The following is a 15,000-nucleotide window of genomic DNA, read 5'->3' as shown; positions in this document are numbered from 1 at the left end:
TGGTGACGTCACACAGCTCAAGTTTAATTTAGTCCTTTATTTACCACCCTGGCTAAGTTCACAGGGGTGGGCAAGCTGCGGATGCATTGTCATAGCATTATATTAGGATTTTAAGTTATGACATTTTTATGATTTGTACTGTATCAGGTAAAGGAAAAGAACAAGTACACAGTTCCTTGTTTCCTCATCTACCATGCCGGCGTATAGCCAGGGTGTGGAAAGGCAATGTTACATTTGATATGCGGGCATGTGATACTACTCTCCAAATTTAGGATTCAACGTAAGTATATCTTTTAAGATATCAGATGATATGAAATAGTTACATAGTACTCTGTAACTCATGCTAGGTGGCACTCTGAGATATAATGTACATATGTTCGCTTATATTCTTCATTGAACAGTTTATAGTTAGTTTCTTCGACATTACAATTTGTAATAACCTACCGATATAATCTATATTCAATCCTGATTCGAGTGGTCATAATATCACACCGTCTTGTTCTTGCTTTATATAAACCATAGATGAATAATGTAAACCGGTCATAGTGCTTTATGCTACAGCTTTCAGGCCTTTGAAAATTAATCAACTCAGTCAAATCCTCTTTAAAGGAAATTTTAACATATGAAATCTTAGCAAGGTGTAATCCAAGATCTATATCTATTTTGCTTGTCACATGTTATTTTTGCTAGGCGATCATCACTATCATGCCTAGGGATTCCAACATGCGATGATATTCACACAAAACGTATATGATGGCCTCGTTCTTTTGCACGATACATGTTTATCCTGATGACATTTGGAACATTTGCTGCACTTTAGCCTAGAGTTTTCTTAGCTTGGAGAGCACTCTGTGAATCGCAGAAGTAACCCCCTGAGCCTTTATTCAATAGAAATTCAGTGGCCATAGGTATTCCTGTGCCAACTCAATTTGCGTAGCGCTAGCCCAGTCATGAACCCTACTGCAAACCCGGTGCTGCAAAATACTGTTTTTATATACAACAAAAGCGTATCCTGCTCTGGTCCCAGACTGTAAGGATCCATCAGTGTAGCATTCATACTAATTGGACAGAGGTTTGAGATGCTTATTTATAATTGTTTGTGCGTACTCCTTAAGTATAGCAGGGGGGACAGTTTTTTTAGGGACAGTCGTATGCTTAGGTCCGACTTTTTCCACGGTGGAAGAGAACATCCATGTGAGGTCTTAGTTATGGGTTTGTTCAGCGGAGATAAGTGTTTATATGTTGCTTATAGCCATGGAGTTGTATGAATCGGCGTTGTCATTTATGTTTGGTTGTACAATAAAGGGGTTCATTCATTGACTTGGCAATAAAATATGGTATTTATGTATAATATTATTTCATAAACAGAAGGAAAATTAAATGTTCCTCATGGCCTCTGCTTCCTTGATGAATACTAGGAGCAATGCATGATAATCTATGACTGGCCGTACAGGTAAAAGAGGCTAGCAATATTGACATGGTCTTTGCCAACAAGTGTCCTACGTAGTTTCTGATGAACTCTGCAACATTGGCAATCACCCCGAGGTAATTGTATTGGTGCCAAATATCTAGTTCAACGTCTCTGGGTTAAGTGCCTTGTTTTTTTTTAGTCGAAATTATGAAGCCACACTCAGAAGCCCTTGCTGAAAGTATATCAAAGATCTGTTGCATTTTCTCCTTGGATGAGGATTTAATGTAAATATCATCGGCATAACAAATAATGGAGTCGTTGCCCTCAAGTGGTATATCGCCTAGTAATATATGCATTAGGATGTTAAATAGCATTGGACTAAGTACCCTTCCTGAGGTGTGCCGAGTTCACGCGCTTTTGTTTGAGTACTATTAATGCCCCTGAAGAGAACCTGAAACGATCGATTCGATAGATATATTTAAATCCATGTTAACGTTTTCCCTGAATACCAAAGCTAGCTAGTTGCTCAAGGATCACTCCTCTGTTTGCAATATCAAAGGTAGATTGATAATCAAGTAATACAGTTTGCATGTCTGGATTTGAGTTATAGTACTCTGCAAAAGAGTGTGGACTGCTATGTCCTGGGAGAAATTCATACAGTCTGGGGATAACAGCATTTATGTAATACATGCCTCCATAATTATTCTTTCAAGTTTTGTATACAGAGATCAAGGAAATGAGTCTGTATTTGTTAGTATTGGGTTTAGATATAGGAATGATTAAACTTTTAGCCTGGGAGGATTGCTTGTGATAGACTTAGCTGTAAAAGTGGCTTGCCTGGTACCTAAAAAATGAGGTAAAAAACACTGTAAGTAATACCATTCTCGCCAGGGACGGTTGCCTTACCTTTCAGAAGGGCATTACTCATTTCCCATTCGGTTAATAGCAGCACAGGCTGCTGCTTATTAAAATTTCTATTTATTTTCGACTTGTAGAGATCATCTTTTATCCCTTGTTTAAGCGAGTTCAACTGAGAATTCCTAGGCCCACTGCATATTAGCTTGTTCTTGTGGACTGAAACTGCTATTTGTGAGAGCTTTATCTGTCGGCTTATTAATTTGTCTCCATACGCCAGCTACAGAGGTTTGAATATTGATACTTTGCAAGAATTTTCCCAGTTTTTATTACGAATTAGAGTTCTTTGTTGGCTTTAAGAAACCGCATAAGATTACCTGACGTCAAATTATCTTAATAGCAATTAGCAAGCTTCTGAACCCGTTTGTGTTTCTTGGTCAGAATCGGGTCCGTGATCCACCTCGGTGCATAGTAGGCCTGGGGGCTCTTTTTCGAGTTTTCGTGAACAGGTCTTTAGTAGTCAATGATGACTTTGATTAGACGCCGAAAGGAATTTTCAATGGTTCTTTCATAGATGTTATACCAGTCATAGACCGTGCCTTGAAGTGATGCATCAGGCCCGTTAAGATAATTATTCTAAGCCTAGTTGATTTTGGGGTTGAGTTGTTGTCTACAGTATAGTCTATTCGGATAGCAGTGGTCACTAACGCTTGTACCAGTGAAATGTAGACATTGCCATGAACTAGATTTTTGCCAAATACGTAATCTAACCTGCCGCCTCCCAAAATGAGTCTGCCTCTGTGTCATATATTGTGAGTGATCTACTATTGGTGAAATGCCTTGATTCTTCTCCATTTGTCTTATGTTGGTTGTCTCTTAAGTGTGGATGCCTTGCATTGAGATTGTCTATGCATATCGTACCTTAGTTGTGAAAAAGGGTAGAGAACTAGTCAAAAATCTAGTATATACATTATACAGGCAGTTCGAATTTTCAAATGTGTTCTCCGATCTTTTAACTAATTTAAGTGACAGTGTTACCTTCATATATGTGAACAATCCAGTTATGGCTGTAGTAACATAGATAATATCCCTTAATTCATCTTAGCAGCAGCAGCAAAAGGCTCTTGCACGCAAATCACATCAATATCATATTTACTGATATAAAACTCTAGGTCATTCTGGCTAGGGTTAATACAACGCATATTCCATGATATGAATTTGATTGTGCTTATGTGTATACGGATCTGTACTTCACGTTGATATATCCTCAAATATTATGGATTTTAGATTCATATAAGAAACATATAACTTCATGATTACAGGTTTCGTTACAGATGGTAGTTCTAAACTCAGTTATTTTTAACAATTTCAAAAAATTTGGTCTTAGCTTTCCACTTATTAGCACAGTCCCTTCTGTTGTTGTGGCACCTGGGGGCATGTCACCGCTGACATGCCCACTCTGATTATCAGCCCCGGTGTCTTGACATCGATTCTCCTCGTTCGTTCTGTTAACTTAGTTTAGTCCTTTATTTACCACCCTGGCTAACTGCACAGGCGTGGGCAAGCTGTGGTACATTTAATGCATGGTCATAACATTACATAGTGGTTTTACATTTTAATTTTAGCCTATAACATTATTATGAGTACTTTATCAGTTTCAGGAAAGGAACAATTGCACAGTCCTTTATCCACTCATCTGTCACGCCGGCATATAGCTTGGGCGTGGAAAAGCATTAATACATTTGATATGCGGTTATGTGATACTACATTCCAAATTTAGGATACAACATAAGTATATCTTCTAAGACATCAGATGATATGAAGTAGTTACATAGTTCTCGGTACCTCATGCTAGGTGATCTGAAAGGCTGTAACACATGGCACTCTGAGATATAATGTACAAGTGTTCACTTATATTCTTCATTACACAGTTTACACTTAGTTTCTTCGACATTACCAACTGTACTGACCTGCCAATACAATCTATATCCAAGCCTGATTCTTGCAGTCACAACATCACACTGTCTTGTTCTTGTTTTATATAAACCATAGATGAATGAATCTTGCCTAAACCGGTCATAGTGCTTTATGCTACAGCTTTCAGGGCGTTGAGAATTAATCAACTCAGTCAAGCCCTCTCTGAAGGAAGCTTTAATGATATATAAAATCCTAGAAAGAGGTATCCAAAGATCTATATCCACACTTTGTTTGTCACATGCTGACTTTGCTAGGCGATCAGCATGATCATGCCTAGGGATGCCAACATGCGATGGAATCCACACAAAACGTATATTATGGCCTCGTTCTTTTGCACGATACACGTTTATCCTTATGTCATTTGCAATATTTCCCGTACCTTTGTTTAGTGTTCAGAGCCTGGAGAGCACTCTGTGAATCGCAGAAAATGACCCCTGAGCCTTGATTCAATAGAAATTCGGTGGCCATGAGTATTCCTGCCAACTCAGTTTGCATAGTGCTAGCCCAGTCATGAACCCTCCTACAATCCTGGTGCTTCAAAATATTGTTTTTATATTACTGTTAACTTAAGTTAAGTAAGTTTATTTACCACCCTGGCTATCTGCTCAGGCGTGGGCAATCATGATTACTGTTTTATATACATCTGACACAGTACAGTAGTCTGTGACTACTGTAATTGTACATGGTAATATAGAAACATGTCATACATCATACAAAAATAATACGTTGATGTGATCTTGCCGTGTTTACATAACACTGTGTTTTTTTGTTTACGGCAGTTTTACATAGTAAATTTAGGATATAATACGAGTATATCTTCCATTGTATCAGATGAAATGAAATATTCACATCGTTCTTTATACCTCATGTTAGGTGGTCTGAAAGGCTGTATCACATGACATTCCGAGATATAATGCTCAAGCGTTCGCTTGTTTTCTTCGTTACACAGTCGACATTTAGTTTCATCTGCACTTCTTGCACCGTGCAGTTGCCAATACATTCTGTAACCTAAACGTATTCTGGCAATAACCACGTCACATTGTCTGGTTTGACTTCGGTGCCACCCATAGGAGGGCTTGCTATCTCTATACTGATCGTAGTGCCTTATGGTACAGCTTTCAGGCCTTTGAGTGTTTGTCAGATCTACTAGTTCTTCCGTATGAGAACTTTTCAATATATATGCAACCCTAGCAAGAGGCATCCCAAGATCTATGTTCACAGTATCTTTGCTACAGGCTTCCTTCGCCAATTTGCAGACGTGGTCGTGCTTGCTTATGCCAACATGAGATGGTATCCATACAAAATGAATGTTGAAATTGTGCTTAATGCAACTCACAATTTCCTCATCGCCACCTGCTTTGAAAGAATTTAGTGTCCGAAGAGCACTCTGAGAGTCACAGAAAACTACTCCAGAGCCCCGAGACATTACGAATTCCGTTGCAAGGAGTATACCTGCCAGCTCCGTTTGTGTAGTGCTGGCCCAATTTTGCACTCTCATATTAACTTGATGTTTTAGTAGGCCATTTCTGTATACAGTACAAGCACAACCAGCTTTGTATCCAGACTGTACGGATCCGTCAACGTAACACTCGTATACATCATCGCCCATAGACTCTGTGTGTTCCTTCACCGTTGCTAATGCAATTTGTTGTAACACGCAGTTATGTACACTGTTTTTTTTTTTTTTTTTTTGTGGTAGACACGTAAGGTGAACGATCAATTTTGAATTTTTCCATGGTTGAATGGATCGACCCTGTGGTATTTTACTAATTGGGACATTGAGCTTTGTAATGTTCATGGAGATTTTGTGTATTAGAGGGCGCGCGTGTGTGTGATTAGTCACGTCTGCTTGAGTGATTTTATGCTGCATTTGTTTTTGGAAGTCTGAAAGATACAAGGGTTCCCTCAGAGCTTTGACCCCAAATATAGTGGAAATGAATATTATTCTAATAGAGATGGATGGTAGGTTAAGTTCCGACCTCATGTTTACTATCCTTGCTGTTCTCGGGGCGCCGAGGATAATCCTCATGGCTTCATTTTGCACTACCTCCAAGCTATTTATTTCTGATTCCTTACACTGCAACAAGTGCAGTGCATGGTAGTCAACAACTAATCTTATTAAAGCCAAGTAAAACAGTCTAGCGAGCTTAACATTGATGCCATGTTCTCTTCCAACAAGAACTTTCAACGGTTTCAGTCTCTCCCAGTCTCTTTTTCAGGGCAAGGATCAGGTCTGCATCATTTATGTTGACCCCGAGATATTTATATTTATGACACATGTCAAGCTCTTGGTCACCTATGCGAAAAGTGGGTAGGGGTATGATACATGGATTGAGAGCCATTGTTTTCTTAGTGGAGATGACTAATCCACACTCATGAGCCCTAGTTGTGAGTTTGTCGAGAATTATTTGCATCCTCTCTTGTGATGATGCTTTGACACATATGTCACCAGCTTGTGCATGAGGACATTGAACAACATAGGGCTGAGAACTCCACCCTGTGGCGTCCCAAGTTCAAAATATTGTGTGGTGGAACTTCTCACTCCCCTGAACAAGACACTTGCAGATCTGTTCGAAAGATACATTCTAATCCAGCTCAATAATTTACCCCGGATGCCAAAGCTTACTAATTGTTCTAGGATAATTTATCTGTTTGCAATGTCAAAAGCTGACTTAAGGTCAAGAAAAACAGTGTGCTTCCCTGGACTAGAGTTTGAGTAGTACTCTGCAAAGCAATGTTGTGTACTACGTCCCGTTATGAATCCGTACAGTCTGTGAGATAATTTACCTTGCAACCTGTACCTGAGTCTGTTCAAAATTATCCTTTCTAGAACTTTGCATACACATAAGGTTAGTGAGATTTGGCGGTATTTATCAGTGTTTGGTTTCGGTATAGGGATGATTAGACTGCGCGTCCAGAGGCCAGGCAGAATACCTTGTGACAAACTTAACCTACACTGGTGCAAAAGGGGATTACCAGGTACCTGAGCTATAAGGCGGAGGACACTATAGGTAATTCCATCTTCACCTGGTACAGACGCTTTTCCTTTGAACAGTGCATTGTTCAGCTCCCACTCAGTAATCTCAGCAAAGTCTTAAGGGTCTGTCTCAGAACATCCAATCTCAATGGCAAATTTACGTGCAATTTTAGACTGACTAAGGTGGTTCTGAATATTTCTGGGAAGTGAGCTCAATTTGGACGCTCCAGCCCATTGACTAAGGAGCATGTCTGCTTGTGCAGGAGGACTATGGAACTGCTGGGTGTTAGTTCTTTTGCCTGAGTGTCGATTATCTTTATTTCCAGACCTCAGACATTGAGGTGTTATTGTTAATGCTGTGTAGGAACTGTTCAAAGTGTTCTTTTCTGAAATGAGTTTTTAAATCCCGTAGATTTTTGTTATCCTTAAGAAACTGAATAAGATTGTCACGTGTATTGTCCTGCTTGTAGATATCACAAAGCTCCTGAACTCGCTTTTGTTCCCTTAATAGTGTAGGGTCACTGACCCACTTAGGTTGTTTTAGGCGTTGTGAATTGTTGCTCTTTAAGGTTTTCTTTGGACAGACCCAGGTGTTGTAGTAATCAGTAACCACTTTCATCATGTCCATGGAGAATTTATCAACACTCGTTACTGTGTAATCGTTATACCAGTCATACATACGTGATTTAAAGTGGTGCTCAAGGTAAGGAGGAATAGAAATTTTAAGACTATTTGTTTTTGCAGATAGACTATTATCAACAGCGTATCTCGTTACTATTGCAAAGTGGTCACTGATTAGCTCTGTTGCAAGCATGCTTCTGACGTTTCCATGCACAAGATCCCTTCCTATTACATAATCTAGCCTGCTCCCCGCCACGTGAATTTCCCTGTCTGTATCATATACGGTCATAGTCATAGATCTATTGTTCACAAAATTTCGGAACTCTTCGCCATTTTCATTGCATTGACTGTCTCCAAATGTATAATGTCTAGCATTAAAATCCCCCATGCATATTGTATGTATTTGTCTGAAAGTTGGGCAGTGAATCAGTTTGAAACTTTCTACACCTTGCGTATACATTGTACAGAGAGAAAAACCCAGAGGCTGTTCGAATGTGTAAATGCTGATATTGCACATTATTGTCATCAGACTTTTGCACCAACTTATGCGGTATGGTGTCACTGACATAAGTCAATAGGCCTGTCATCCCTGTGTTCGTATAGGAGTGGTACCCTCTAATTCTAGGGGCGGTTTTTATTTTAGTGGCTGATGTGAAGGGCTCTTGTAGACAGATAACGTCAACATTATGGTTATGAATGTAGTAGAGCAAGCCATTAATTCTACGGTTGACACCACGTATATTCCATGAGAGAAACGTAATTATTTTCTTGCCCCCCATCACACCCTATGATTAGCTGATTGGTCAAATTTGTTTGATGAAGCCCTTTAGTTTGCATATTTCTTGTACAGCATTACATATCTTTGCTGCATCTTGTTTATTTACACTGATTTTACGCTCTTTCCTCATATTGATATTGTACGAATAATCCGTACCTGATATCATTTTCTGAGTGATGTCCCAGAGTTCGTCCGTTTCCTGCATATTTCTGTCGGCGTTATTTTCACTGTTACTGTTGTCACCGTTTTTAGATGATTCGTCGATAGTATCTTGAGTAATAACATTATTACAGACCTCATTCGTATTTTCGACATCACACTAATGAATAATGGGTCGTATACCCCGAAGATTTCATGTGTTTTGAAATCGTCGTACAATCACCGTAGATTTTCATATATTGAAGACTAAACCTTTGGTTGAAAATGAAAACAGATTAGCATTCTTCACAAATTTACTTGAAGGATCAAGCATGTCATGTATTGTTATCCCGTAATTACACAAAATATGTAATGCATATGACATAAAGGAAGAATACATAAATTGCAAGAATAGGTGCATCATTAGGCCCGGTTTGGACTTATTTTCAATTATACAAGTGAGATGCAAACTTGTTCGATTATAGTTTAAAACTATAATAGCTACAGAATTCTGAGACTGTACCAAGGCATGTTTGTACGGTAAATTAGTTAATTATACATCTGTATTCAGGTTGTTCATACTAAAGAGTACCTGTACACACGCATACAGACAATTTCTCATTTATCGACTTTGTCTCTCCCCAGGCTTGATATGTGCCGAAGGCGATCTGTGGCGTGATCATCGAAAGTTCGTGTTGGGTTTTATGAGGCACCATGGGATGAAGAACACCGGGTCAAGAGGCGCCATGGAGCCCAGAATTCATGAAGTGGGAGTTCAGCTCACTAAGGTGAGGTCTCTTTTCTCTCCGCCACACGAACATTCTCTTACATTTTCGAGTAAGGGAGCTTTTGGTAATGACGAATTTCCTTACGAATCAAAGACGGTTTCTTTCAACACCTGACAGGAGTTAGCCGAGGAAAGCGAGGGGGTCGACATCTCGGGGAAGCTGATGCACCACGTCGGGAACACCATGAACCAGCTGATCTTTGGCCTCACCTACCAGGAGGACGACGGCACGTGGCGCTGGCTGAGGCACCTGCTGGAGGAGGGCACGAAGCTGGTGGGCGTCGCGGGGCCACTCAACTTCCTGCCTTGTATGAGGTATACACTGGAGCTCATAGTTTACAGGCCTTGATTATAATTGTTGGTGTTGGATAGCTAGTTGATGTTCTTAATGTTATTGCTGATGCTATTTCATACACATGATAATGATGGTAGTAACAGTAGAATTAATTATTATCGTTATCGTTACTTCCACATAATGGCATATACTTATGAACAATCTGGGTTCACCGGTGCATTCTATGCCACGCGGCGCTGCTCGCGTGGCTGAACAAGATTCATTTGCGGCAGAGCGGGACTTCAATTAGATAATGCGAGCTACCAGAGATTGTGTGTGTGTGTGTGCGTTTGTATTTGCTCGTTTCTGAGTGTCTGTGTTTATTTATTCAATTGTTTACTTCCTTGTGTGTCTGTAGGTGCGAATGTTTGCTCGTTTCCGTGTATGTGTTTAATTATTTATTTGTTTACTTCTTTGTGTGTGTGTGTGTGTGTGTGTGTGTGTGTGTGTGTGTGTGTGTGTGTGTGTGTTTGCTCGTTTCTGTATGTATGTATTTGTTTGTTAACTTCATTGTGTGTATGCGTGCGTATATTTGTTCGTGTCTGGGTATGTGTGTATGTGTTTATTTGCTCGTGTATTTTTATACATGCGTGTTTGTTCGTTCTTTGTATGTGTGTGCGCGGGCGTGCGCATGAACATAAGTAACAATATCATTAAATATCATACTAATGATGCAAATGATCAGAGTAGCAAGATAGAGAACATTAATATACGATAATATCGTGTTAACATGAATATTTTTCCTTATACTTCATAATGAATGTAATATCACAAGTATTAGCAATAATACTCGAATGCTTCAGTGTTGCTAGCATCTGTTCTATATGTTCTCCCTTCTACCCAATGCAAGATACCTCCCGCAATACAATCGCGTCTTCAGCTTCATCACGTACAACCAGCGGAAGACCCACGCCGAGTATCAGAAGATCATCTCGGCGCACGAGGAGGACCTCCAGCAGGAATCCTCCTCAAGCAGCCACGGCAGTCAGGCTGCGGTCGACGAGACCCCCAGCGACGATGAGGCCAAGGACACGCCTAGGCACATTGTGGATGCCTACGTGAAGGTAAAATGAGCCACTTTCCTTCTTGTTTTGCTCGCTTAACGAGGTATGTTTAGTTAAATATTTAGATTACATAGGACGAAAGGAAAGTCAGGCACATGATCTCGGTTATATTGGTTGTAACTACAAAGGAGAGAACTGTCTCGGTCACACACGTACCCTTTGCTACAACACAGCTGGGCTTCCTAAAATGACCTATTAGGCGTCCAGCATAAGCAACGCGCCCCAGTGACCACCCAAACCACGTACCCTGAAATCTTGGCAACACACTAAAGAGAGCCTGCCAACATGATTTTGAGGTTGCTTATTAATTAGTCTGACGGGCAGACATCAGAAGTTTTTACCTTGCGTATATGTAATTTAAAAGACCTTTCTTTTGTACGATTTATCCTTCCAACGAAAGTATTTTCTGCATATATTTGCAACAATAATTATACTCTCAGCTTCACCGAGATCTGAAACAGTACATTTTATGCAATAGCGTAAAGGCAACAATGCGCGCGCGCGCAGTCTTTTTATCCAAACAACCGTATATCATCCCGTATATGGTAATGTATTACTTAAAATGCAGCTACTGAGACTTTCCAGAAGACTTTACCAAGGATGCTGATTGGCTGATGGCCCGTTTGAGTTTATCATTACATTTGTACAAGTTGACAAGAGCCACAAGGTAGTGTACAGCAAGCAGCCACTTTCTAGTATTACAGTAGTTGCGAGGCTGCGACACCGACGACCGAGTGAACCATTTGACATTGAATGGTAAGGCTTACGTAAGGCGAGCATAACAGATGAGTTGCAGGCTGCAAGGCACTGCAAGCAGTATCCGCCCCCAGGACTACTGTCGCCTAGTAGCAGGAGTTGCTACGCCAGGCCGTTGTATGGAAGAGTATTTCTTTGTAGCTCAAGGTAGACTGGGCCAGCGGACAGGGCACCGTCTCCTATCACAGCCTTGAAGCTCCTGATTATGTGAAGTGTCACTCGCAACAAAGTACCCTGCGCACAGGGGGCTAGAATATTTACCATCAGCGAACCAGATAAGCAAAAGCAAATAAGAAACAAGATAGTCCGCCATATTTCTCCTTGGTTATCAGTGAACCAGTCCTACGAATGAAAAACGCTAGCTATTAGATAATGTTGCAAAGCCTTAACTACAACTTGGCAACATATCTGAAATTAGATTTTCTCCATTTGCAACTAGTTGCATAAACATTTTACTGTAACATTTATGTTAAGGTAATACTATCTGCACTATATGAACTATGACAGAAATAAAGAGCAAATGATTATAATATACAACAATAAGTATATGTCCACAGAAACTGAATTCAGGATTTTTACCGTAAAATTCGTTACCTATTCACATACAGAACTGTACCATTGTTATAATAACATCCTGAATAGAAATTACACGAGTTTCGTTCTTTGGTAACTACACGTGATTGGAAAAATTTCCATCTAACGATGTTGAAACAAAGTTGAATGACTTTCAAAAAGTTAAATAGAAGAAACAGAATTACCCCACGCACTACTCGCCTTGAAGACATCTGCCCAACCTCCCTGTATGAGAAGAAATAGTATTAAAACACTTATGTCTACACTGCCCTTTTTATTGCTGTCTGGCATTTGAAAAAGGTTTATTATATTCATGACTATTAAGCTAATACAAATACGCTGATTTTGAGCTACATCGTTTTACTAATGTATGTACATATTATTGAACCCGAGGAATAACAACACTTGATATAACAAAGTTTGACAAAATAGTTGCTATTAGTTGAAAGAACAGTCCCCTGATACCCATACTTTACTAGTGAGGCCTTAATGGGAGATCTGCTAGTAGTGTCCTAACCTTGACGACTATTAGTCATCAGGTATCCAATCAGGTAAAAAAAACATGCAAGGGGAAAGGGTACGTTTGAAAATACTGGTATCGTTTTGTGTCCATGCTCGTTTGAATGTTGTACTTCTCTCTAGATCGCCGTGCAGGCAAGGTAGAGATGGGTAACTACGTCTTATTATTAGTTTCACTTTTACACCAAATTTAAATGTCAATAATACGGATGGTGCGATACGTCTCTGGCGGAGGTGAATCGGATACCAGATATATATACTTTTTCAGAATCTCTCGTTCTAAGTATATATCTATTTAACACTATCTATGTGTGTATACATATTTATCACACACACATAGATATATGTATGTGCACGTGTGTGTGCATGTATATCTATATATGTATGAGTGTTTATGTATGTATATGCATATTTATACATACACATATATATATATATATATATATATATATATATATATATATGTGTGTGTGTGTGTGTGTGTGCGTATGTATATACATGTATGTATAAGTACATTTGTGTGTGTGCAGCATTTTGCAGTAGAATCCCTTTGCAGTGTAATTCTGCATGTTTCTCCCGATAATCATATCTAAAGTGGGAATCTGATCTCGGATTTCTTTGACAGGTCGAACCCTCATCGCTTTTTTTATGTATTTTGTTTTCAGGCCAAATTAGACTGTCGTTCCATCATTCGCCTCTCTGTGTCGCGCCTTTTAGGTCCTTTCACAAAAACAGATTGGGAAACATCGCTGGGCTGGGTCTGTACATTCCTTTGTACTTTACACACTCCATGATCATAAGAAATATTCTTTATGCAAATAGATGGTCAGTTACAACATGAGCTAATTGGTTTCTGGTCTAGTCAGAGGCTTCATTGTGACGGTATATACCTATATACACACGGGTGTGTGTTTTTTATTGGGTAGGCTGCTACTGGTTAGGTTCACGCACGAAGAGACAGGTACCTTTCCCTTGTCTCTTCCTCTGGCCTCACAATAAAAGAGCACTGGAGGTACTGGGTCAACGGCGGGCCGTTCGGGAAGAGCGGATTGATCGGCAGCTCGGGACGCCCTCGGCTCGGCCGCGGCGTCGACAATCACGAAACACGGCGTTCAACAATATCTAATTTACACCGCAATAAAGTTATACTTGTATGTGTATGCGGCACTATGTGTAACATTATATATCTATCTATCTATCTATCTATATATATATAGATAGATAGATATAGATGTGCGCGCGCGCACAGACAGACACACACACACACACACACACACACACACACACACACACACACACACACACACACACACACACACACATACACACACACACACACACACACATTATATATACATTCTATTTATTATTGATATATATGTATGTCCATGAGAAGAGAGAGAGAGAGAGAGAGAGAGAGAGAGAGAGAGAGAGAGAGAGAGAGAGAGAGAGAGAGAGAGAGAGAGCGGAGCCCTGGCCGGGTAGAGCAACAAGCCGCGTTCATCCTCACAAATCCTCAGCATCCACTTACGTCAGTTTTCCGTCGCTTGCCAGTCACTCGGCCGCTGATTCCTTTGAGACTTCCTCCTCGACCGAGCAAACCAGAAAACTCTCTGCTAAGGGCCGCGTGCGTTTCTTCCTCGCGCCAAATCCAAGCCAAAGATCATCAATCTCAGAGGAGAGATAAGAGGGTCAGAGGTTGTTAACGCCTGATCACATGAATGATATGCGTATGTATGCGTGACATGCATACATGTATGTATGTGGGAGAGGGGGGGGGGGGGTCTGTGTGTGTATGTGTGTGTATACATGTGTATGTCACTACTTATCCTTTGAATGTATTTCCCGCAGAAACGGAGACAGCTTGGGGAGAACGTCGGCACCTTCACGTACAAGCAGCTGCACCATGTGGCCGCCGACCTATTCGGGGCGGGCTCGGAAACGACCATCACGACCCTCAAGTGGCACCTCCTCAACATGGCGCTTTTCCCTGACATACAAGTAAGGCTTCGCTTCTTTCTCGTCACAAAATAATATATTACACACATATGCTCTAAACGTACAAACACACACACCTTGTATTGTGTGAGACTAAAAATATAAACATACGCATAATTACACGTAATAAGTTGAGAAGCTTTATAAGTTTTAAACGAATTCTGCCACACTGGTTTCACATAAATTGACCATATGCAAAGACGAAACTCGAT

General features: G+C 40.2%; 1 protein-coding gene across 2 annotated transcripts in view; it reads left to right on the top strand.

Moving 5' to 3' along the window:
• The window catches only part of LOC125026441 (cytochrome P450 306a1-like), a 108,490-nt gene that overhangs the window by 75,787 nt on the left and 17,703 nt on the right, over nucleotides 1–15,000 (top strand). For both annotated transcript variants that reach the window (XM_047614895.1, XM_047614896.1), the window contains 4 exons: nucleotides 9,403–9,545; nucleotides 9,663–9,859; nucleotides 10,729–10,942; nucleotides 14,642–14,791. In XM_047614895.1, coding sequence (XP_047470851.1) covers nucleotides 9,403–9,545; nucleotides 9,663–9,859; nucleotides 10,729–10,942; nucleotides 14,642–14,791 — 704 coding nt within the window. The remainder of the gene's footprint in view (nucleotides 1–9,402; nucleotides 9,546–9,662; nucleotides 9,860–10,728; nucleotides 10,943–14,641; nucleotides 14,792–15,000) is intronic.

Source organism: Penaeus chinensis, chromosome 6, assembly GCF_019202785.1.
Source record: "Penaeus chinensis breed Huanghai No. 1 chromosome 6, ASM1920278v2, whole genome shotgun sequence".
Classification (NCBI taxonomy): Eukaryota; Metazoa; Arthropoda; class Malacostraca; order Decapoda; family Penaeidae; genus Penaeus; species Penaeus chinensis.
Note: the sequence above shows the minus strand (reverse complement) of the source record. Positions and strands in the feature narration are given on the sequence as shown.